Consider the following 26,991-nt stretch of genomic DNA (forward strand, 5'->3'; position numbering starts at 1 on the left):
CACACACACACACACACACACACTCAGGCTACATATGCAGGCTACATTTCCATTCTTTCTAAATGGATTCATATTTTGGTCATAGTGTGGCCAATGGAATTTTGGACTACCTCTGAAAGTGGTGATTGCATTTAAATTTTGATTTGAAGCACTTTTGCTTTACCTGGTTACACTTCAGTCGCCATGAATGAGTGTGCAGTAAGGTAGGCCGGTGCCTGAATGRGTCAAAGCATGACTCTTTGAAACTAAGCTTGTCTCCTGGCTTCTTYAAATCYTGGCCGTATTTTTTRTTCACCGCCTTCAAAATACCTGCAAGGAAAGATATGCTTTCTCTGTTCGTCTGTGTCTTGTGCAGGGTGTTTGTAGTTTTCCAGGCAATATGAACCTCTTTCACAGTTGAGRAAACATATTCAGCTAATACAAACTAAAATGCAGCATTTGCCTTAAATGGAGAAACGAGGGTTATTTTAGWTGTGAAACATATTCATTGGATTACACTCCATTGAGACAGAAGCATATCTGAGTAGTGATGCTGAATTTTCAAAGTCWTAAGCTCAGAGATTYGTGACCTCAGACCTTTTACCAAGGCTTACCATCAAACAGTCAAGATCATTAACCTAGAATCTAATAGTTACTAAAGACAATTTTAACATCTCAGTAGCTCTGTCAGTATTTTATTTTATTTTTTATGTTAGAGCATCATGCATGTAAGGCAAAAAGTTCAGTTTGATCTCAACCTATCATCTTTCTATTTTCAGATGTTGGATTGAACTGACAGCTTCTTCCAGCTTCCWGTCAACTCTGTTCAATCAGCCTCTTGCTACTGAAAAAAAAACATATATATACAACAGCATCATACTCTCTCAGCAACATAACATGACTTATCGTTCTCGTTCAACAATGACTTTCTTCTCACCACTGATATACTTTATTTAGGAGAATGAGATTTGTTAAATATTTTTGAAAGCTTTCCTCTTCACATATTGGTCACTTGCATRAAATAAAATACTTTAAAGTTTGTGATTTTTGTCAGAACGCAGAAACAGATATGAGCACTTTTGCAAGCTGCTGTATTGCGTAAGGAGCAACAATGAGGATGTTGTTCCTTATGTTCCTTATGCATTATAAGGAACAATCTAAACTATTTTACATTGTTAAAATCTAAAATAGTTTAGGTCTGATTGTAGTGTTAAGCTACAGGCCAGGTGAGGAACCTAATAATTAACAAAGGTTTAAAACAAACAGAGAGTCTTTATGTGAATCACTGTCTTCACAAAGTTCGCCATGGAGCCATTTAATGCCATCGTGTGAGTCGGAGTGTGTGGCAGCTGAGTAAATAATCAGTCCTTGAGGTTGGAGATTTCTCCTTTGGGATTAAATGAAGGCTAATTGGGGCTAACAAGAACTGGTCACTCATTTGCTGTCTGTTTTTCCTTTTCTCTCCTACCACAGTTAACCTGTTAGACTCTAAAGCAAGCCAAGGGGAGCTAGGATGGATTTCCTACCCATCACATGGGGTGAGTATCKTTAAGTCTTTTACCTTCACCACTTTAATCATGCCTGAACTGCATGAAGACTTAAACCACAAAAATCATGATGTTTAGACTCCATTGATCCTCTTATTGAACAACAGAATCAAGTGCAGATTGACCCACTTCCGCGGATGTTTTTGCCTGTTCTTCATCTTGCAGGTCAAAGGTTAAGTATTCAGTGTGCCATATGGTTGAGATACTTAAGGGAAACTGTACGGCATTCATGTGCTGTCGTTTGTGCATTTGAACATGTGTGTGTTTAAGGAGAGATTAAGGCATTAATGGGCTTCAGGTTCTTGGCCCCAAATGATCCTCGTAAGAAGAGATATAAAAATTACTGCCTCTAATAAAATATTACAACAACATTGATGATGTTTATACAATGCATGCAAACTTAGCAGTCTTATTTGTTGAACATTATTTGAGTTACTTCAAACCACAGCATTTTCTATTTTGATATCAAAAGTTTATTTTCTTTCACCACATTTGTATTTGTAGGAAAAGGTTAGGCGCATAATTTAAGACAAAACATGTCTTCAAATGTTATTATTCATTCGTTTTTACGATAGAAAAAAAATAATGGCTTTTATTGAGAATTGAACGAGTTTTGCTTATTCTTAATATACTCCTAATAAAATTGGGAAAAAAAAGCAAGGTACTCTTAATCACATAGGAGAAGAGATAAAATGTTTTCTTAATAATTTGTTTCATTTAAATGCAACATAYACAAAATAACCACCACAATCTTATTTTCTTGAAGACCTTCATAATTCTGTGTGCTTCAAAACAAGTTTTTTTTWACCAGCATTGTCACCCCTTAAACATTTTGGTTCTGGTTTGCAATCATGAAACCAACGTATGAAAAAGAGTGAAATACAATTTACATGGCATATTGCTCATTCTGCAGCTCGAACGTATGTTGACAAATCTCGAACTGTCCTTTCCCCCTGTCCSCAAATTCAAAACAGATCACATTTTTGTAAATAGTACAACACTTTATGTGAAGAAGTTATAGGAAAAAGCTGTGAAATAAAAAAGAAAATGCAGCCTCTATCATCTGCGAGTCTGTCTTTCTCCACCAAAGCCCTCCAGTGGGCTCTTGTTCAGTGTTTATTTGTCTAACTAGTTAGACTCCTGCGCCTCTGGGCTGGCCTCCTGTCACCCACCACCCCCACTTCTCTTTTACTCTCTCTCTCACACAGACTCACACAAACTTTCCCCCTCTCTCACACACACACACATACACAATTCCCTGTTTTTCCTTTATTAAGTGTTAGAATTACTCTTTGGCAGTAGCTTAAGGTAATCCCGTCATTTGTTCCATTGGACTGCCAAACCTAGTTTCCTTCGGCCGTATACAGCGCTGGCACTGTCGGAGTATGCCGAGCTTCTCCAATGAGGATCAACCGCAATGAAAAAAAAAAAAAATCACAGAAAAAACTGCATGCACTTTAAAATCCATTTGGTCTACAGACGATTGCAGGCTACACAATTGCAACTGTGCGACTAAATGACGGAAGAGATGGATGTTGTGCTGGCTAAAAGTTATTTGCGTGTGAGCAACTAGGAAAATGTGCACTGATACGGGTACTTGATACAGCCCTGGCCATTGGAATGTGTGACAGAGGCTATGCAGTTTGGAGAGAAATGTCTGTTTTACTTCAGATTTTCTTCTTTGAACTAGCTTAGATAAGACGTTTGTGGTTATCCGATTTGTAAAAGTGCTGTGAGGAATGGTCGTCGGTGTGATTCCCTACGGAGAATCTTTCCAAGCAGAATGAGCAGGGAATTAGYTAAGGGTTGAAAAGATGAGGAGAAAGAATASATGGAGGGGTGTTGGAAATGCAGAGGAAAGTGAGAGAAAGAGAAAATGACAGAGATGTAGACAGATAAATGGCAATAATCAGGCTTATATAGTGAAATATTTGCCACTGCCATGATACGCACTAGATATCTGTGTCGAGGGAGATGTCCAACGTGAGTTTTCCATCTTATATAGCACTTTGTATGTTGGATAAAACGTTCAGTTTTCATCTTATTTAAATAAAACCCAGTCTTCTTTCATGAGAAAGACTTCCCACAGCATGATGCAGCCTGACTAATCGGACCAGAGAACCTTCATTTTTGAGACTGGAAGAGAAATGAGTGACAGGGAGATCAAAAAGATGAGTAAGGATGGTGAATGGAAGCCTGTGAAGAAAGCAGGAAAAGCTCAGAGGGGAGAAAGTCAGAGACACAGACACAGATAAATATTGCTGATGATCAGGTCTTCAAGGTGAATCATCTGTAATTACTCACGTCATCCACTGACTTCGCTCTGATAAGCAGCATGCCCCTCGGAGACCGCTGCTCAGAAATGATTTCTCATAATGTGTGGCTACGGCRGAGAACCCTTTCCGCCTCCCTCACACATACACGCAGATACAAACTCATTCACACTGATAGAGAGGCTTCAGCTATTGGCCTACGGAGACGCAACGTGCTCTGGTCAGAACAAATTAAGAGCTTAGCCTCCCCAGGATGTTCACTCGGGAGCCACCGAATGGACTGATGGCTGTGCGTCTGTGTGTTTGAGTGTGTTTGATCCAGATATACTGTTATCTGTCTGGGAGGCAGGCTGATTGCTTTGCAGTGTCCGGGGGGCTTAACCCATCACTAAAGACTGTTAAAGATTACATTCTCGCATGCTTTGAAAGCATTCTTCAGCAACAAACCAACACCCCAGACACCGGCTCTGCATGCAGAATAGAATTAATGGGTACATACAAAGTGAAGTACAGTCTTCAAAGCAACGGGGGATACAACGTGGCTGTCTTTGCCAGGAACTTGGCTTATTGCTGCAGTATTTCAAATATCCAYTCATGGCTACCAATATTAATTYGTGTGAAACAAGTTTAGGTAGCTGCTTTCGCATATGCAGTGCGGGACAGAAAAGTGTTTTACATCTGAGGAGCTTCATAACAAGGARTGTTATGAGRAGTTTAATGCATATTAATAAASGGGAGTAATATACCAGAGGCTTATCATAGATATTTCAGCTTTAAAGGGCACTCCTGCACTGGCAGTATCAATAATTGATACTTTAGTCACGCAACATTGTTTGTTTTACTAATGATTGCAATTATGTTTTCTTTTTCTGAGCATACTTAAAACTYCAGAAGAACTTTCCAGATGGTTCCRTGAAGCAAACCATCTGGCACATCAGGTTATGTTTTCAGAACTAGTGATATCATATATGATTGCACAAATCTTGTATCGGAGCCAAGGCCGTGTCTTTGATGGAGCTGCCAACTGCATGCATGACTCAAGCTCTTTTTTAACCCTAAGCCATAAAAAGAACACCCTTYGTCAGATCATCCTCAAACCCAACACCATGTTGGTTCACGGCCAATTTAATCAAAAATACATTCTAAACTCRGATCTCGAAGCACCAATGTGGAATATGTTTCAATAATGAAGTAAATTCTGAAAAAAGATGTTTTAGACTCCCGGCAGGTGTTGATCTATTTTACTTCCTCTGAAATCTGTCAGTCTCAGTTACATCTAAGTGCTCTGTCACCCTATAGCCCCCCTTTAACTACCAAAGASCCTAACATCTTTGAACTAGGTGAATTAGAGTGCTGACTAGGTGCTTTTGAGGAGTGCCTGTTGCCATAGCTATGTGTTGATCAGATCAACTTACCACATTTCATTACCGTCCGTTTAGCTGTTTCACCTACAGCACAGATCAGAGAACCCAGGGCAGCATCACACCAACCTGTGCCTCAGCTGCGACCATTAAGGGTCAGGGTCGGAGGTCATAGAGACTAGTGTAGGGTCACYGTGTTGTTATATATCAATTAGAGTACAACAAGGAGGAGAGTTGTGTTGGAGAAATATAAGGYGGTGGCTTTTTAAGTTTCCTAAAAAATATTAAAGATGTATGAAATAAAACTGAGAATGTTTGGAAAGATGGCTAATCGTGCTATTTCCTCTACTTGAAACTGTCCAAAAGTTCCATCATCTCAGTAAGARGTTGACACATGTTTAAACCGGTGATTTAGTTTTAAACTGAGGTTCTGTTAAAACCTTATATATTATCTGCAACAGATAACACTTACTGTATGTCTTCACTTATCTCTTCATTTCATACACTGTAAATCCAAATCGTTAGTAACTTTAGTGTTCAGCAAGTCTGAGAGGGGCAAAGACTAAAGCAAACCTGTGCACCTTTAATACAACTTTAACCTCAAAACTTTGGGGTGACATTTTGTTCTTTCGTATGAATCTTTAAATCGTCATCACTTTAACATTGCTCTCTAATTACACAGAACACAATTATTCATAGTGACGATGGGTTTATTTAATGGTCTGATACCTCTTCTCTGTGAAACTCATGCTGAGGATCCAGCATTAAGCCTTTCTAATCAAAGCAACTACTTGATAGAAAAGCTTTGAATTGTAAGGTGTATAATTTCCATACCCCATTTTAAAAATGAGGTTGCTACTCCACATAGCATAATTAATCTCAATTTAGAGTAGATGCCAATATAATTATCTATTGGATGTACAATAGGACATTTATTATTGAGCAACATATTGGTGAGTGAATCACATGATCAAAGAACATTCAGCTTGAGAACTTTCATATGAATCTTCATGTAGCTGCATGCATCTGCAACACAACTTACCCTTGAAAAAYATTAGAAAACAAAACAGAGCATTAATGTTTTTAGGTCATAAAGATCTTGCAATAATATCTTACACATTTTAAAGGCTTCTGCGAACATTTGTGAATCAGAATAGGCCTATCTAAAGGAGAAAGTACATGTATCAGTCTGAACTCGCTTGGATATTTCACAATAAACATATTGAAATGTAGACTGTCTTAAAATGTGGRACTGATGCATGAAGACATGCAAAGTGAAGTGAAATGTAAGAGTATGCTGTCAAAATGAAGTCCTTTATGTGGTCTTGAGGTCAGAGCTGTAGACTCAGCACGCAGTTGTGATGTTTTACAAATGCACACATGCAGAGGAAGCCAGAGTAGAAAATCCAGGGAGCATTTCAAACAGAAAAAACAGATGCTCCGAATGCAGCAGAACAAGATAATTACCTCAAAGTAGTGGTCAAATTTAACTCATCATGAATCTTTCTCTTTTGTGGAGGCAGTTTCAAACTAATGTTATCATGTTTGTAAATTTGAAAGTCTCAAACTCAGCAACTGTCTACTGAAGCCCTGTGGAAGAAGTTATGCTTTGATTCATGCAGTTAACTTAGAACTTATTTGATTTTTATCAAAGTAAGCAGATAGGACAGCCATGACTTCTTTCAACTGGAAACATTGATTTATTAAATGACCATAGTTGGTGAAAATCTATTTAAAGCAAGGTTGTGCAATACCTCTGAATATTAAAATGGTTCTCTTCAATATTAGTGAATATGTAGACTCAAGCTATACAMAGWGATTCATGAATCAGAACCAACATATTTAAACCGGGGTGACATGCATCTAGAACAAACTATTYACAAATTTAACTTCAACACATACTATCAGAGTTAAAATAACTAAAAAAAATAATTCAGTTGTAAATAATAAAATATTTAAATGTCCAGACTCTTGTTTAAAGTTTAATTAAGCACAGTTGTATTAGTGTATACTACATTATTCACTTAGTACCAAAATCTTTTTGATATAGTAAGCATATTTTTTTGAATTGCTGAAAAAACTGAAAACCTGTTGCTCTGCCAAAAAAACAAAAATTCAACAAGATAAGTTGACCTAAAAATGCAAACAAACTCCAAAATCTTTAATGATAATGGAGAAACACATTTAAGCATGCACATGTGTCAGTGTGTTCACACAAGTAGATTTTCTTATCAAACACAATGTCAGCAGTCACTAATCACTATGACAAAGCTGGTCCTCCTTTTGGTTTCTGCTCTGTTAAAGTCTGTCAGCAACCCTTTTTGACTTGTCATCACATCATTTTGTGCTTGTATTTATAGTTGAGCATTTAGACCTGTGAGTACAGTCAGGTGAAATGTTAACTTTAGTTTCACCTCTATATTTAACTCCTTTGAATTCTCCCATCATTTCCCTGTTATTGTAAGAGCTTCAGGGACCGTTCACTGCTCTCAGATGAATGAGGCGATGCCAAAGGAACCATGACGGGAGAGACTAAACACAAACGAAATCTCTCCCTCTGAGATTTCCTTTAATTATGTCCCTCTCTTTTACGACTTCTGCTTGTACTTTTTAAGGCTTTTACTTTTGTCTGCCTTCCAAATGTCCCAAGTATTTTGTGCCTTCCAAAAACATTCAAACCCCTTCATTTTTTTTTATTTTGCCTGAAAAACTTCAGTGTGTTTTACTGTCATTTTATGAGACGTGACCAACAMAACGTTCAACTATTTAGTGCAAAGAAAAAGGATGCAAAGTTTTCAATATTTTATTATTTTTTTTAACAAAGACAGTGTTGTAATTTTATGTTTTGCCTCTTTTACTCTGATCACCTTTAGTCCAGTCCAACCAATAGATTTCAGAGGTTACATAATTTTTAGATAGAGTCCCTGTGTATGTATTTTAATCTCAATATGGATATGAATGCTCAGAGTTGATGTAACTTTTGATAGAGCTAAATTCAGGGAACGTGTACAGTAAGTATACAGCAAAATTTACCATTTGAAATCGTGTAAATGAAGGCATAGTGTTGAGGTAGAATGGCCTAGCCAAAGTCCAGGCATAAATCCAGTTACTTGTAATATTTTTCTAAGAAGAATCAACAGAAATATCAAACTTTACCCCAAAATTTGATGTAGTTTTACATCATGATTTAGAGRGAATTAAATACACATGGACAGTTCAGTTCTGAACTGTTAATGTGTAAAACTAATTTATCTTTTTATTGCAGAAAATCTTAAATGCACTAAAGTATATGATTGAAATCCACCAAAATCTGAAAAACGCTACGTCGATACTAATAATKTTTCAGGTCTCCGTGATATAATGAACTCTTTCATATCTGAACACAACAGAGGGATTTAAAATTTCTATTAAAATTTCRCTAAAARGAAAAGGGAAAACCATTTGCTCATTTACACCCATTATCTCATCTTAACCATTATAAGCCCACTGTTACAGGTGTCCATCCCTCATTGCTGTGACTCGGTGTTGATTTGCCCGGACAGCAAAGCCGAAGAGCATGATCAATGAGTCTTCCCGCTGTGTTGAATTCAAAAGGAATGACCCAGCTCTCTTTTTCTCCTCTCCTCTCTTTGCTTTCTCCCAGTGGAGGGAAAATGTAAGATAGACACGAACGTTCCTGGTATACACTCACATCTGTCTATACCTCGTAGCTTCTTTTTGTTTCATTTAGTGGATTCAGCACGTTTTCTTTTTTAAGTAGAAGTAGTTCTGTGATGCAAATAACAAAGACTACAGCTTGAAAGTCCTCACTATTAGAGAAATTAAAGAGATCGTGTTAGTGTAAGGGTGGAAAAAGAAACACTATGAGATTTTTGTTGATATTTAATATTAATTATGCAGCTTCACACAAATKTAGAGCAACTGAGATGGAAACATCACACTTCATGGCTTATCTTAGAGATATTTTCACWGCACCCTAATAGAGAAAAATTGGCTATGGCAGCAAGTTTGCTTTTAATTAATTTGAATCATTTACAAAAGATCTGGTAGTGTGATTTTTTTCACCCTTAAGTGTTTATTAGATGTTTAGTATTCAGAAAGAATGAATCTGGATCTAAATAATTCATCATTAAATGGTTACAGGGTGGAGATAACTATTTTTCTCTCTATCTCCCCTCCTTCCCTCTTTTTTCCTCTAATTCCAAACCCCTAATTGTCTTCAACATTATATGAATCTCTTTGCCTCTATTTTCTTCTCTTTTCACCATCTTTATTCTTCATTCTCACTTCCTAATTTTCTCATTACTTTCTTTATTTGCTGTATTTCTGTTCTTTTACTTCCTTCCTGCTTCCCTCTGCTTCTCCTTTCGACCCCTCCCTCTTTTCGTTTGTTGCAGTGGGAGGAGATCAGTGGTGTGGACGAGCACTACACCCCCATCAGGACCTTCCAGGTCTGCAACGTGATGGAGTACAGCCAGAACAACTGGCTTCGCACCAACTGGATCCCTCGCCAGTCGGCGCAGAAGATCTACGTGGAGCTGAAGTTCACCCTGCGGGACTGCAACTCCATCCCGCTGGTCCTTGGCACATGTAAGGAGACTTTTAACCTCCTCTACCTGGAGACAGACGATGACCAGGGAAGCCACTTCAGGGAGCATCAGTTTCAGAAGATTGACACCATTGCTGCCGATGAGAGCTTTACCCAAACAGACCTTGGAGATCGCATCCTCAAACTCAACACTGAGGTGCGGGAGGTGGGSCCTTTGAGCAAGAAAGGTTTCTACCTGGCRTTCCAGGACGTGGGTGCCTGCGTGGCTTTAGTCTCAGTCAGAGTTTACTTTAAAAAGTGTCCACAAACTGTGAAGAATTTGGCCTCCTTTCCTGACACTGTGCCCATGGACTCCCAGTCCCTGGTTGAGGTCAAAGGCTTGTGTGTCAATTACTCAAAAGAGGAGGAACCCCCACGAATGTACTGTAGCACAGAGGGGGAGTGGCTTGTGCCTATTGGGAAGTGTCTCTGTAACCCAGGATACGAGGAGAGAATCAGCACCTGCCAAAGTAAGAAACATTTGTTTTATATGTATATATTTTGTATTCTCTAATGTCCAATGTCTCATCTCTTCCTGTGTGTGGAACCTCTCTGATCTACATAAGTCAAAGACCTTTCCGAGGCTGCGAGAAAAGATTGATGTAAAGACTTCTACACTTCATATCTGTCAGTTTAAGGGCTTTAATGTGAAATACTTGGTCTTTCTGTGCACATTACGTATTTGGCTGTGGGTGCATTCTGTTTGGGAAACCTTCAAACAAATCCAAGGCTCCCAAGGTGTCTCTGGATAGGTTGTCCAGCTGTACGCATGTATCTCTCTATATGTAGACGATGTGTTATCCAGGTCCGTCAGCAGGCGGGTGCAGCCGGTAGTGATTTGGTAGTAACCTTTTCTTTGACACATCATTATCTTTGGAAGATTTTAGCTAGAACTGCAAAGACAGGTCCGACAAAGGGAGTAGAGTGGAGTGGGTTACAATGGAATAGCTGTGGTGATGACTGTGGGTGCGGGTGAAAGTATGACAGGAGGTTAAACTGAGATTGATGCAAATGTATTTGTATATCATTGTCTGGTCGTCATGACTGTTCTGCTGCTTGCACAATCTTCACACATGTTTTGGTCCTTGCAAAACTTTCTCACAGACCAACACAAACTAGAATGTAGCTGTGAAGCGGAAGAACATAATTTATCAATTTTGAATGTTTTAAACTCTGGAGCAGTGGCAGATATCCATCTGTCATTAATGTGGATCACAGTCCGGTCTTTAAAGATGTACTAAGTTTTGTTTGCAGTTTGTCACAATCCATGGAGGATACACAAGAAACCTGGAAGAAAACTTGTAGAGGTTGCAGCCACATCGCTCAAATGTCTTCCCTAGTTTAGTGATCTAAGCATATTTCTTTTGGCATTTACGCCAAATGCTATGTAGAGTGTGAAACAAACCACACAGAACTCTAATTACACCATCCTCAGGGCGAAGAATGGTAGTTGTAATGTTATGCTGTGGGGATTTTTCAGTTGGGACAGGGAAACTGGTCAGAGTTGATGAGAAGATAAATGGAGATAAAAACAGGCCAATTGTATGAGAAAACTTGTTAGAAGCTGCAAAAGACTTGAGACTTCGACAGAGAACGTAATCTTACTGATCTTGAGCTTTTTCACAACATGTCCGTTTCTAGATGTGTATACCAGTAAATACTTCCTACAATGGCTTTAAAGCAGAAACAATACAGAGCACTACAGTGAAGAATATTCCATTTTGCATTCTCAGCTTTTGTAGCTTGTCCCAAACGGTTCCTTGTTCATCAGTGCTTTTCTCTCCAGAGACATGCCCGGTGTTAATTAAAGATCAAAGGCGGTCTACTGGGTCAAGCCCCTGCTGTCAGGGCCAGGGGACGCTCTTTTTCTGGAACTCTGGACTCCAGACAAGCATTTTCTCATCGCCCAGATGCAAGGATAATTTTAGTCAGCATGGCTGGATAAAGTCAGAAAAAAACAACATAATAAACAAGAGGCCGGGAATGAAATATATATCGAATGAATATATATTTCAGAAGCTAGAAAAAGTACAGAATCTGTCATATTTTTGTTGCATTTTTCTGTTATTCAGACTTTTCTCAAAAATGTAACAAAATAAGTTTGATAGATATAATGGAATGTTCTTATGGAAATATATGTTGCACTCTCATCAACACAACCACACGCACACACACACGCATACACACACACACCTACACACAAGCCCTCACCCCTCCCACTTCACTGTCACCCTCCATTCGCTTCCTGCGTCTCTGTGAATTGTGTGAATGTTTGGATGTATTTGACAATCTCTTATTAGTTTCAGAGTGCTCTAATGGACTCTAATAAGGTCTTGTGTTACTATGGAGTGGGACAGCTGCACCAAGGGGCCCCTGCTGCCCCCTGCAAGCAGCCGTCAGGGGCCCCCATCATGCCGCACGCTCACCAGGCCCTCTGTGTTAACAGATAGATGGCCAAATGGCGTTAGGTCACCATATATGCTGGTACCATAAAGAGGAGCAAAACATATTTACAAGGCTGCACACATGGAGAAAAATGATAGAAACAGATGCGTGAGGGTTGGTTTATCAAGTATACACATGTTACAGATGCTCAAGCCGGCACATGTTGCAAAGCTTTATCGCATTAGTCTGTGATCTATTTTAAATTTTATTGTAGATGGACATGAAAACCTTTAACTGTATTTGAACAATCCGCTGTGATTTTACATTGAGAAATCTGTTAAAAATGTCTATCATTTCTGAGCTAAAACCACAAACTCAGCTGTGAAAAATCAACTGCACTTTTTTTTTTATGTAGGTTTTCAAATTACAATTTTTATTGCTAAGAGGAAAAAAAAACTATCCACCAAAGCCATAGACAAAAATGAAAAATCCCCMCATTTTTAAATTGTGAATGAAGTTTAATCTGTTCAACTTTACTAGCCACACCCAGATCTGGTTACTATTTGTGCTGAAGAATCACTCAAAACAATCTCCCTGACAACATAAASTAGGCTAAATGATCTTAAAAAGCCAGGCGTCWTGTGTTTTCTAAAGCYTTGGGAGTTCAAAGAAATACAGCGTGAGCCATCATCTACAATTAGAAAAAATATGAACCGATGAAACATCTGTACAGAGTGACCTTCCAAAACTACTCCATGGGATTTTTTTTGTTTCATCAAAAACATCCCAAATTTATTCAATTGTATGACTTTTAGGTTTTTGGTGTATTCATATTTTCACWAAATGCCATGTTGGTTTGAATCAAATGTTCCCCTAGATTAAATGAAATCATAATTTTAAAACTGTTTTTGTACTTACTCGGGGTGTCTTTGACTTTTTTTTTTTGTTTTGTTTTGTTTTTTATAATCTGAGAACAAAGAAGCATCGATGGAAAAAATCTGGAAAGAGTTAAATGCTTTTTCACACCACTGCATATTTTCAAATGAAAGAAGACAGGAGAAAGATTTACTAAAGAGTGGTGAAATTATTAAAATAAACTTTATTTTTTATTTTCAGCAATACTTTAATGTAGTTGCTTCTATTCCAGTAAAATATTTTATTAGTGGGATTGTGGGAGTGTGAGAATAGTTGTTTTTGTTTCCAGAGACTCTAAAGTATGTTTAACTTAATTATTTGAGTACACACTAGTAATAGACAATCAGTGCGTTGTTGGGCTGTAATTTTGTGTCCGTGTTTGTTTGCTTGTGCGCAAGGCCAGAGTTGCTGGCTAAATGTCAGACTGTTTTTTCAGTGGCGCCGTTGAAAGAAAACACACTCTGCCTGGGTGAGGCCGTGAGAGTACATATCCGAGCTGCAGATATACGAGAGTACATGTACTTTCTTTTTTTTTTTTTTTTGTGGAAGACTGAATGCATTACTAAAACGATTCAATGAGTATTTGTGTGAACATATTTTAGCTATATGATCCTTATCAGAGCAGCTGGTGTCAATTGATTTATTCATCATGTAGAAACTCAGCGCTGATGCAGGGTAATCAGAAATGTCCAACATGTATAGTGGTGTCACTCGTCTGGATTACTGTATATCTTGCAAGAAGCCTTCAGCTTTTCCACACAAATGTGAAGCCAGATCTAATCTCGCTAAGTCCGTCTTTCATCTGTCAATACAACAAAATGGAGCAGGTGAACCTACTCGTATCTACCATCAGTGTGAAATTCCTGCAACCTTAATTTGATCCTAAAACAGCTAACGGCGGCCTGTTTGTGAAAACTGTGTGTGCGTGTGTGTGTGTTGAGAGGATTGTGTGTCGGTGTGTGTGTCTATGTGTTGCATGGGCAAGCAGCTGTTCTTCTGCACGGTGAGAGGAGATCCAGGTTTACATTCTTGCTGGATTTATCAAGAAACAAAGCCCTGAAACTAGCCAGCTCTACAATATTCATTGTASTGCAGAAAAAAAAATCTTTGTACAAAGACACACTATSGAATCTACTTCAAACTCATTTGCATCATTTGTCTGAAATTATTTTATTTTAAGTGAGGAGTCTAGCTTTATACATCAACGTCTTGTTTTGTCAGTTTCCCGCTTTCAATATTGTTCTATTTATCTTAGTCCTTTTAGACTTAAACAATATATCTCTAAAACCTAGACTTGATTTATTATATCAACCAAGTCTAGGTCAGTCTCAAAAAATATATTTTAATTTCAACAAGACTTTTACCTGGGAAATTGAATGTCATAATTAGCATTCAATTCAATGCAATTTATTTATAGAGTGTTAGTTCATAATTAATGTCGAGAAACTTTACCAATAACTTCCTTTAAATTAATTCAATCATAAATTGCAATTCATCCCTCTGATTAAACTGTAATAAATTTGAAATGTTGAAAAATTAACAATTTTGTCCTCTCAGCAATAAAAAATTAAACATGATTAAAATATAATTAATAAAATTAAATTAAATATACAAAGTACTTTTCTATGCATCCTTTTTTCCTTCAAATGTATAACTGTAAATAAACAAACACTCATTCTAATTTATTAATATAAATTTATAAAATTTTCTGATTCACATTTTAGCTATATATCATGCATAAGCTATAGATACAAACACAAATAATCAATATATACTCAGATTGTATTTATTTTTGTGTGAGTTTCTAGCTGTCCAGAATCAAACAAAAATGTCTGGTGATTGCTCCTTCTCTTTCGTCCCACACGTTCTTCTCATCCCGCTGCCTGATGGTCTTGGCTGCCGAGTTCAAAGCACTTGGTCCATATCACGTCAAATGTTTTATATCACTCTTCACTCTCCAGCTTAAGTGATTTAGCGGCTGCCCTTGTGCACAGAATTGCTTCGCTCTCAAGCAGACATTTTGAACTCGCATTATACATCTTCCACTGAGGCTGTCACGCGAGCCTCCATCAACTTGACCAATCATATACTTAGGCTGGGCATGAGCTGATTTATTTTTGCTTTTAATAATAACCAAAGCTCTGTTCAGCAATATTGTGCGCTCACGCAATGAATTAAATGATTTTCTGTAATGACATTGTGGCTGCTAGTCTGCCTCTACGTAGAATCTGGTGAGAGCACACAGATAGATTTTTGCTCTCTTTCTCACAGATGTTTGGAAAAAAGTTTGCTCTTGAGTCTGAAGTAATCAAATTTATATAAATCAACTTTTATTTTATGATTTAATAAAGATTTCTTTATGAGCGTACTCAATGTTCCTTTTTAGAGATCTAAAGTCAAGTACATTTAACTATAATGGATAAAATATGAAAATATCATCGTTATAATACGGCGCGGTTTTTTTTTTTACTCAAATTAATAAATTAAACTGATGCGTCACTGCAGAGATCCCACATTTGTGCTGACTCTTTCCTCTTGATTTTCATCAAACACATTGCTCTTTGAACTACATTTTTTTGTATATTTGTCTGCCAGACTGTTGAGATTGAGTGCTGTGAATACATGGAGCTGCTGGCTCTCCCCTTGTCCCCTTGGAAGGACTCTGTTTGTTTTTGTTGGCCATTATATAACCACCCGGCTCTCACAAAAACACGTCAGTTCCACACACACTCACAAACCCCTTTGAAATCCACACACACACACACAGCAGTGGTGCTGCCTGTCCCCCATGAGTTGCAGTAAGCGCAGTGTCTTCCTCTTGTCCAGGACTGAAGAAAAATACTCGGTTACTTTGGATCTATACCCAAGCATGTGTTTGCATACCGTATATTTACATGTGTGAGCTGTGACCCTTTTCATCGCATGGTCTGTATCGGCGCTCACTCACAATGGGTGAACGACAGGCACGACAGAGTCCTGCTCCTAGTGGAAATTCCCTGTTAAAGGGCACCTTCACTCTTTACGGTTGAGTATCATACACTTCCGCTACAAATTTCTAAACCGAATCCAGGCAGTCAGATCAATTCAATCTTTCCTGTGCGTGCGTGTTTGGGTGAACCGAGGATACAGTACAGAGCTCTGTTGTAACACTGGTGTTCTGTTGCTTAAGTCTCCTCTCCTCTTCTCTTGTCAGTTTAGCTTAGAGTGGAGGCTTTTGCTGCTGCAGCTCTTTGGCTGTGTGCTCCCTGGCATTTAGCCCTCTTGGACCTGAAAAGAAGAACAGAGGCGGGAAAAGAAGGACAAGCCCTGAATTGAGTGTTCTCATAGGAAAGGTCTTGAACCAGATTGTTAACAGTATATTTGCCAGATTCAAATCTACACCCAGGCCCTCTCACCATAATAGACTGGTGATCTGTCCAGGTTGGGCTCCACTACTCTCACGTTGACCGCTGGAAGGCTTCAGAACCCCCTGTGACCCTGAACAGGATTAGATTGGTATAGAAAATGGATGAATGGAAAACTCGAGCCATTTGCCCCTCGGAAACTATGTGCAAATGCAACATCCTTTCATCAGTCATACATACAGTAACACTAATGTAAAAAATTACCTACTGTACGTCCTGGCCTCCAGCTACCAGAAAGGTCCTGTAAATTTTACAGAAATGGTTTTACAGTGTATTCCATTTGCAAGGGTAACTACAGGAACTCACTCTGGAGAAGTTTTCTATAAACCTAGAGCACTGGTCAGATGTTTCATAGTTTAAATGTCACTTTTATGATCACATAAGGAATAATAATACTGTATCAAAAGTTGGATAAGTTACCTGGGGATCTATTTGCACTCTAAAGCCTCCTGGTTTGAAAACAACTGGGCCATTACGTTAGATTAGCCACAAAATATTGTTTCAAAGCTTAAAGTTTGTCACAGAAAAAAAAAAAAAGCTGAAATCAATTTGTTGTAAATACTTCATTAGTTTATGTTCTAAAGAAACCTATTTTACATTAATTCCCTATAATAACGATTAGTTTAACTTTGGCGAATATTTATACTTCCTTCGATTTACATTTAAAAATAACCTTCTCTTGCTATCATTCTAAGCTATGTAACCCATTTAATTTATTTACTTCCTGTATTGCCCTAAATGCCATTGCATTTGTCATTTTGATTGATTCGACTGTAATGTGACAGAAAAGTAGGACAATGTAATTTCCACAATGTATAAAGTTAAATAAAACAAATTAAAGTCATGATTCTACAAGTCCAAAGCTGAAAGCGATTAAACAAATTAGACCTTATTAAGAAAATAAGGTCTGAGCATATATTTTGTTAATGCTTTTATCTGCTGATCTTAGTGGTTTGAACTTGTCAGGAAGCACCAATTGATTGGCCTAAAATCAGTGTTGATCAATATAAAGCTTGTGGAATTCCATTGGCCTAAAGACAAAAAGGAAAACATCAGTCGATGGCACTGACCAATATTGTGTAGTGTGTCCTGGATCAACTTTGCCCTAAAACTAACAGGATTTGTTAGATTTGTAAGACATATATTATTTTTCCCTTAATTAAGTATTTGAGTTGTTTTAATAAAAGGTAACTTTTTTATGTAAAGCAAATAACTCAAACTTAGAAAAGTGTATTTTCTGGGGATTTTCAAAATAACTCAAATGTGGATATAATCAATACTTAAACAAAGGTAAGACTATGTGTTTATGAATGGGCTTCACAGACATTCCTGTAACGGTGTTCTGTCTTTCTGAGAMGGACTTTCCTGGTGTGAATTTCAGAACCATGTTCCATTCAAATCACACAATGCTTTGTTCTACTGCGATACAAACTAATGCTACTGTATCACTCCTAAATATAGTTGTAGAGCTTAGGAGACTAATGTGTTTAATTAACACAACCAAATGGTAGACTGTAATTATATTTTTTACTCTTAAAATATAAAGAATCCTATCTCTTTGAAAGATTTTCCTACAGCATTGTAAATCATATTGAGCATAGACTTTTCTTAGTATCATTTGACATTTTTGTGTTGTGACAAACTTAGTTTGCAGGTCTTCAAATGTTGCTAAAATAGCTCACAGATATATGTTGGTACTTTTTATAACATTTTTTTTTTTGTTCATTTCCCATTGTTTGCAATACAAAATAGATCATGTTGATACTGGTTGTAAATTATTAACATCAGCTCTAACTTTTTCTATAAGTGCATCCTTATTGTGGAAATAAAATAAGTGGAGCTAGGGATGTCATGCTGAGAACATAACAGTAATCATATTCACTCTCTCCATAAAGCAGCAGAAGAGTTAGGTGTGTAAGGAAAGAAGTTCCAATAACCAAAAAATAGAGTATGATTATATACTATTTTCAAATCCAGGCTAAATTAGTACAGTCCACACCAAACAAGGAAACTTTTCAATAATTTAATGTCTTCTTAAATCAAATACAGCACATGAGTGAAAATTGAGCCACCACTGCCACACAAAATATGAGATTAATGTATCACATGTTTTCTGATACAATGTATGTCTGATACAATATATTTACTAGGTTCTTCTTCATTTCTGTTTGCACACATAAAGTGGCTCATATCAGTGGATTTCGTGAGTGCTTCTGAGTGTGTGTGAATGTGTTTCTGGCATCGGATAGCAAAGGAAGCTGTAGCCAGGGACGCAGAAAAGGTTTGTTCATTCTGGGTATTATTGCCTGTTTGCTTTTCTCTTTTGTGGGCCTTCCAATGCAGGCTGGGGGCAGCGGGTAAAGCCTGTCACCCCGGGGCCCTGGTGCTGCTGGGACTTCAAAGCTGTTGGTAACCACAGGCTCAGGAATTCAACTTAACTCTGAGGCTCGCGCATACACACAAACACAAACACACGCACACGCGTATACACCAATGCACAGAAACAGAATGATGCCAGGAGACTGATGGAGGTCTGAATGCATGGGGCGTTTGTTTGTTTGAGAGGCCCTGCTAGCTGACTGAACATCTTTACAGTAGGTCATTTATGTGTGGTGTGTCATTGCATGTATATCTTCAGTAGATTCTTTAAATGCATCAACTGATAGATACAGACAATTGTACTGGCACCCATTTTATAGTTGTTTAAAAAGACTTCCAAGAAATAGCTTTATAACTGCACACAGAGAAATTTAGAGAAATCCAACCTTTAATGTGTGTCTGTTTATTTGATGTGGGAAAAACATAAACTCTAATGAGACGACTTGTTTTTAACTAAATTCCCAGTGGCACAATTATTGGGACCCCTAACCACTCAAATCCTTTTAAAACAAATGTAACAGAAACATTATTTTAATGTATACTAGGAACTTATTAGTAATGCAAAGCTTTCTGTTTCCCTKGGGTAAAAATACAGCATTACAGGGGCATATTTCACTTASATGCTGGTTGCTAGAAAGGACAAGGACCCACATTTATCTTGCCACCRCACACAGTGAGACTGGTGGTGAAGAAGGTAAAACTAAATCTTTAACGCTCACTGTTGGGGTCACCAAGTCTCCATTACAACCATGCAATGCTTTTYACGTACAAAACAGTTGCTTGGGGGTAATAGCAGGAAGAAAAACTGTTGTCTTGCCATTGCAATTTTACACTTGTGAAGATGGCTGAAGTTGAGTGTGACATTAAGTGAACAGGTGTCATTTTTCAGCAACAAACACTACATTAAGATTTAGTGAAGTACAGGATGAATATGTGTAAAAACTCTTCATGCCAATTGTTAAACATGCTGGAGCAGTGWTTCTCAACCTTTTTTGGGCCAGCGTCCCCCTAGCCCCCCACCAAAGAATTTGTAGGATACTTTGGGTTGACTATTGTTTTATTATTAATATTAKTATCAYTATTGTAGATGTTTTGAATTTTATGGTTGTTTTTGTATTTATTGTCAAAAATTATTTACCAAAGAACAAAAAAGCCATGAGAATAGAAATTATTSTCACAGGTGTCTACAAAAAATGCAATGAACATTCAACTTAAAATYRGTAGGCCTAACAACAGCCAATCAGAGTGGAAAAAATATTCTTGTTCTTTGCCATTTTCTAGTTGTTAAATATTCCACAAAATGACCAGATAAAAGATGTACAACATGCCAGTTAAACTTTGAACTATTTGCAAAGTGACTGAGYTCTGCAACATTAAAACATGGATATAACTGCAACTATATTAATCATAGCTCTTCTTCTCTTCAGTGTTTCTGTGTGTTTCAGGTGGTGCAGCTCTGTGCTGCCTTCAGGAGAATGGGACATCAGAGTATCATCCATAAAATTTCACTCACATGGCATTTATTGTGCAAACCAGAGCTTTCAGTGGAAAAACAAAAGTTCCAGATCTTTTTTAATGCCATACAAATATGAGACAGAAACATGGATTGTATATTTATATAGACCTGTCTATTGAATTATAGGTTAATAGTTTTACTGGACAGAAATTACAAAGAACAAATCTGGTTCTTAATCAAATCCTAATGAGTCAAATTGAAAGTGTCATGGAGTCGTCAACCTCATGACATTAACACTGACATGAAAAATAATATTGAAGAAATAAATATATCAAATCTAATTAAAAACATAAATAAGTGATCAGTTATTTACTGTTATGGTCTGTAAGATATATTTATTCTCAGTATTAGATATGGTCTCAACAAACCCATGGCACTTCAACAATATTATTTTACTTTTTATCTGGAAGTAGTGGCTGTTTATTCTTGTATTAAGTATTGCTTGAAAGGTCTTGCCATACCAGTTTATTCCTCTGTATTTACTTTAGTTTCTTAGTTTATTCTTGCATTTTGTTCTTCATTCATTTCCATTTAGTTTCATTTGATTAGTATTATCCTCTCTTGGTTTATTGCTATGTCCACTTTAGTTTCATTCCTGTTGCTAGATTTATTTTATCATTTATTGACGCTCACCATCAGTAATCTTCACTCATCACCTGCTGCGCCGCCTAATCATCATGTTTCACATAATGTGTTGATTTTTCACTGTTCAGCGTTGGATTCTCTGTTTTTATGCCATAATTCACATCTAGTTTGTCGCTCCATTTTATGTCCCGCTTCTTCTGTTTCAGAGTTTTGCGCAATGTGAACGTCTTTTTTTTAAGCCTCTAAGGTGCAGGGCGGTCGGGAAGCGTATCGATGGGGAAAAGGCAGACTGACATAAACCTTTAAAAACAACGAAAACAATTTCTGCATTCTGATTATTGACATTTAAAAGTGCTGTGTTGTTCTGTCACCCCCGTTTCATACCGGACCACTTACAGCACCAGTGTTAACGCTATAAAATGAACGCTCTCTATCGAGGTATCACCCATGGAGGGATTTCTTTATTTAAATTGGTTCATTTTTCAGAGAGATACAAAGTGAGGGTATCGTGATTTTAGTAATTACATGTTTATAAGAGTGATTTTCTGTTGTCCTTCCATGGAAGCGGGCAGCATCCAGACGGACAATAAAACACGTTTTAATACAAGTTGCTGCTTTGTTAAGATCACAGCACTGCCAAAACATGTGTACAAAAATCCTCAATAAAACATAAAATATTTGAAAATCAGACACGACAAGTGAATCAAAGCAACGTCATCAGCCCGTGTAAAGCTGAACTGGTGCGGTGAAGCTACCAGTAGCAGGAGCGGAGCTGTGCCAAGAAGCTACAAACACTGAAGAGAAGAAGAAGAGCTGCCATCGATACAGTTRCAGCCAAGCATGTTTTAATGTTACACAATACAGTTTTACCAAGTTGCTCAAAGTCTAAACTGGTATTGTTGTGCATATAAGGCGTAAAGTTTACCTTCGACCAAACGCCCCCAAAGGAATCCCAGTGCCCCCCTTTTGTAAAAATTTGAGCCAGCGCCCCCTGCCGTCCTCTGAACGCCCCTCGGGGGACGGTACCGCCCACATTGAGAACCGCTATGCTGGAGGATCTGTGATGCTCAACAACACGACACATGAAAATGGTTCATCAGACACAAAATCAACCTACTTCCTCAGTAGCCAGAACAAAATGCCACAGAAAACCTGTAGGGTGCGATGAGGGGAAGTGAGCATAAGAAGACCTCTGGATTTGAGAAAATTTGAGAAATAATAGAAGAAGCAAAAGTCMATCCATCCTTCTCCATGCTCCAGCCTTGTGAAATATGTCAGAAGACTGAGTGCTGCCCTTTTTGAAGTAGAGCTGTGAAAATAATTACCAGCAGGGTTTCCAAAACTTGTGGCACTGGTGATTACGTTTCAGCAAGTATTTCTTAACATATTTTCCCCTGCCCCACGAATAAATTAATACATTAATACATTTCTAGATTTTATTCCAGAAACTTTGGAAAAAAGTTAGGTTTGTGCTTTTAAAATTATTTCCCATGGGAACATCTYAATGTATGYGTGGAAGCTCCACATGACCAGACTGTGGTTTAGCTGTAATAAGGGAGAAAAAGGGMATTATGTAAAGTAAATCCCTTYGAAAACATACCTGGACTGTTGTTTTGATTCCTTCATGCATGTTTGAGGAATTCTTGAATCTCCTGTRGAAACACTGCCTATTTCCACAAAGCTCCTCCTTGGAACTGCAGTCCTCAGTTGAATTCCTGCCTCAAAGAGCACAGTTTTCTCCTCTCAGCCCCTCCAGACTAGCGGCAGCAGCAATTATCAAACAAGTCAATCCATCCTGCTGAGCTCGTCATATGGACTCTTTCAGTAAATTGCCCCTAAGTACCATTGTAAACAGCATCATGGACGAGCATTGCGTTGACGACGTGCTGAAATAGTTGTCTGAACAATTTCAAGGGATCAAAAGTTATGTTTGGTATATGTACAGCGTTTTTACAACTGAAGATAACATAGTTACTTTATTGTGACAAAATGTGTCTGGAAAATACATAATTCCGCCCCTTTAAAATACTTTAGATAAACGGGGGGAAGTCCAGTACGCCTAAACAGGTTTATGTTTACGTAGTTAAGCATATATTCAAGAAATCATTTGTTTTGTTCACTTATCATTCATAACGTTGCTGTTGCTGAGATAACTCATTTGTGCTTCAAGATGGATGTCTCTGTCTGAAACGGGTGATACGGGTGTGTAAAACACACAAAAACCTCAGTGTTTCTTGTCACATTTCTACATTCTCAGGGATCTGCCACTAGAGTATGTCCGTCACAACATTAGCATCTGACAGTGTTGCACCTTTTCTGTTGAGACTGGGCTCTTCGCGCTCTGCGACAGACGGGGACAGGAGAATGAAAACAGTAGGAAACGTCTCGCTTGTCACAAAATGGATGTTTGGATACACATGTAATGTAAGAGCCAGGGAAGGAGAAACGTCAGAGCAGAACATGGGAGTTAGTTTGTCATTTGTGATAAATGAGAGGAGGCAAGCTGGATAGACGGAGGAAAAAGTTGACGTGAGTAAGGAACAAAACAAATGTCTGTCTTTTTGATCATGCTGAAAACCAGGTANGAAACACTGCCTATTTCCACAAAGCTCCTCCTTGGAACTGCAGTCCTCAGTTGAATTCCTGCCTCAAAGAGCACAGTTTTCTCCTCTCAGCCCCTCCAGACTAGCGGCAGCAGCAATTATCAAACTGCGAGTCTGCTGAGCTCGTCATATAGACTCTTTCAGTAAATTGCCCCTAAGTACCATTGTAAACAGCATCATGGAGGAGCATTGCGGTGACGACGTGCTGAAATAGCTGTCTGAACAATTTCAAGGGATCAAAAGTTATGTTTGGTATATGTACAGCGTTTTTACAACTGAAGATAACATAGTTACTTTATTGTGACACAATGTGTCTGGAAAATACATAATGCCGCCCCTTTAAAATACTTTAGAAAAACCGGGGGGAAGTCCAGTATGCCTAAACAGGTTTATGTTTACGTAGTTAAGCATATATTCAAGAAATCATTTGTTGTGTTCACTTATCATTCATAACTTTGCTGTTGCTGAGATAACTCATTTGTGCTTCAAGATGGATGTCTCTGTCTGAAACAGGTGATATCCACATTGGTCCACTGTGTAAAACACACAAAAACCTCAGTGTTTCTTGTCACATTTCTACATTCTCAGGGATCTGCCACTAGAGTATGTCCGTCACAACATTAGCATCTGACAGTGTTGCACCTTTTCTGTTGAGACTGGGCTCTTCGCGCTCTGCGACAGACGGGGACAGGAGAATGAAAACAGTAGGAAACGTCTCGCTTGTCACAAAATGAATGTTTGGATACACATGTAATGTAAGAGCCAGGGAAGGAGAAACGTCGGAGCAGAACATGGGAGTTAGTTTGTCATTTGTGATAAATGAGAGGAGGCAAGCTGGATAGACGGAGGAAAAAGTTGACGTGATCTGAGTAAGGAACAAAACAAATGTCTGTCTTTTTGATCATGCTGAAAACCAGGTACTTTGTGTAAGGTTTTCTTTTTGGCAACTTTATTGATATATTAATACTGGGATTCATTTTATTTATTTCACATAAAATAACTGTTAGACAATAAGAAAAAAACCATTTTGACCTTGCAAATGTCCTTTGATTTAGAAAAGATTTGGCCTGTCRGATGTGGTCAGTGGAATATCTTTGGATATCTTTCCAAATTTACTCTCCTGACAGATTTTTTTTTTTTAACTTTGATGAGATTTGCATCTGTTAGCCAGGACACACACTTCATCATTTCTACTCAAACCAAATGACTCAACTCAWGAAACTCTTCATCCAGGTTTTGTTCTCTTTGTATGTTGAGATTTGAGAATCAAAAGGCTTCTCTGTCTCCCTGCTGCTTTGATTCTTCCCTACTAATACTCATTTGATTACTGTTATTATTTGTCTGCTATGCTTTAATACACCGTAATATATTGTCAGAAAATCCACCTCTAATCACGACTGTTTCATTGAATAACGATGTTTGTCGTTTTTAGTTAGTGTAGATCTCTGTGATCTCTTCTCTCAGAGGAAGGGCCAGCACACAAAGACAACCGAATATCATCCTAATAACAATTCTGGACTAAAATGATCGTGTGTCATTTGTAGTGTAAATTAGTGTCATATTCATAAGCGACAATGCATTTAAGACGTAATACTTTTATTAGGAACCACAATATGGTGTAAAATACATGGTTGTGCCCCAAGCTGTAACCTTAGGCGCATCTAGGGGCTGCTGCTATCAAGTGTCTCAGTTAATCTAAACACACCCTAYAGGCATGTATAATAATGCGTGTAGTTGTCAGAATCATTATGGACTCACTGTGAAAAGAGACCTTGCAGAGTCATGAAAAGTTATTGTGTCACCACCTAAATGTCTCTTAAACCGGCTGTCTCCATTACAGATGTCAGTGTTTAACAAGCTTTTCATTTGAAAAGCAAAATCACTTTTTTTTTTTTTTTTTTTTTCTCAGTTGAAATGCTGCAACAATTATAACACACACAGGCCTCCACTGGTCTTTTCGCAATTTAGAGGGTACAAAGCTGTGACTATTAAAGCCAGATGGAAGCTCACTAAAGTGGGACTGAACGTAAAAATATATGGTGGGGGTAAAAAAGTAAAATAACATTTACAATGTTTAACATAATGTTTTATATCGCTTGTGTTAATCAACAAGTGACATGTTAAARCAGTAACAAAATAAATGSAGGAACATTTAAATATACTTCTATAATCATTAAATACTCGAATCTAGGGATTGGCCACAGAACCGTAAAACCAATTATTTCACTTTTAGATGTTGAATAAACATTGCTTGTTCACTTCTGCCATGTTGGACCAATGCTGATATATTAAAAACGGTCAATGCTAATTGTTTAGTAAAATGCTCTTTTTTTATAGGTCTCTCAAATTCAGACTTGATTTAGACTTGTCCTTTAAAGGCTTGAGACTTGAATGAGAACTCCTGGTCTGAGGTTCAAGTCTTAGTAAGAGATTTACCAGCTGATGTTTTACTGTGAAAGTATGCATCTGTCATTGCAGGGAAACATCCAGCTGAAAATATCTAAATAAAATCAGATCATCTTTGGTTCATTCAGAAGTTGAACATGCATTTATTTATGTTTCAATAACTTAAGCATTGATTTGGATTTTGCCCTAACACTTTAGACTTGACTTGTAGTTGCAAATGTGTCCATTTCATTGATGGCTTATTTGGTGATCTTGCTGTACAGACACTGTTTTAATATGGTGTATTACACTTTATTTGTTCTGGGCTCCTTGTTGACATTTGAGGAAAGATGGGCATAGTTATTGCATGTTGGGATACTGAATTTTTTAAACATTTGCTTTGGCATTTAATAGAAWTGTAATTTTAATACTTATAGACTTTTTCTTATTGCTATGTGACTAGATCTTGTCAAATCCAACACTTCTCTAGACCCAAAGAAGCAAGAAGTACCAAAGAACCTGAAAGTGAACTTTTAAATACACACTTCCAGAACTAAAAAAAAAAAGTTGAAAATGCAGATACCTCTTTTGCAGTTTATGATTTGTCATATTGCTTTCACRATCAGCAACGTATTTTATTGCTGTAACTGTATGTGATAGGCCAACACAAAGTAGAACAGAAGTGTGAACTGAAAGGGAAGAGATATATGGTTTTTAGCATTATTTTGAAAAAAATTAATTCCGTTTCTGTGGTGCCTATTGGAGTCTTTTGGTGTTTCTACATTTTTACTTTTTCTTCTTTACAAATAAGTTCAAGTTGTGTTACAACTGTCTGGTAAAAGCAATATTAAAGTCTTTCCAAGTGTTCTGAGTTTAATTTAGCTAAAGACTTTGTCAGCACTTCTAAAACCTATTTTTTCTTTGATCTTAACTATTCTGTCGCAACTCTGGCTTTTTGTTTACCTCCCCTCTCATTCTCAAGTATTTTGCAGCTGAGGTTAGACTCAGCTTACTAATTAAGAGACATCAAGCCACGCTAGAACTACTGGTTCTGATTACACTGGACTAACA

General features: G+C 37.7%; 1 protein-coding gene across 1 annotated transcript in view; it reads left to right on the top strand.

The window, feature by feature from the left end:
• epha3 (eph receptor A3) overlaps nucleotides 1–26,991 on the top strand; it is a 110,528-nt gene that overhangs the window by 8,781 nt on the left and 74,756 nt on the right. Inside the window, exons 2-4 of the mRNA XM_017302419.1 lie at nucleotides 1,453–1,517; nucleotides 8,804–8,815; nucleotides 9,558–10,218. Coding sequence (XP_017157908.1) covers nucleotides 1,453–1,517; nucleotides 8,804–8,815; nucleotides 9,558–10,218 — 738 coding nt within the window. The remainder of the gene's footprint in view (nucleotides 1–1,452; nucleotides 1,518–8,803; nucleotides 8,816–9,557; nucleotides 10,219–26,991) is intronic.

This window comes from Poecilia reticulata, linkage group LG2, assembly GCF_000633615.1.
Source record: "Poecilia reticulata strain Guanapo linkage group LG2, Guppy_female_1.0+MT, whole genome shotgun sequence".
Lineage (NCBI taxonomy): Eukaryota > Metazoa > Chordata > Actinopteri > Cyprinodontiformes > Poeciliidae > Poecilia > Poecilia reticulata.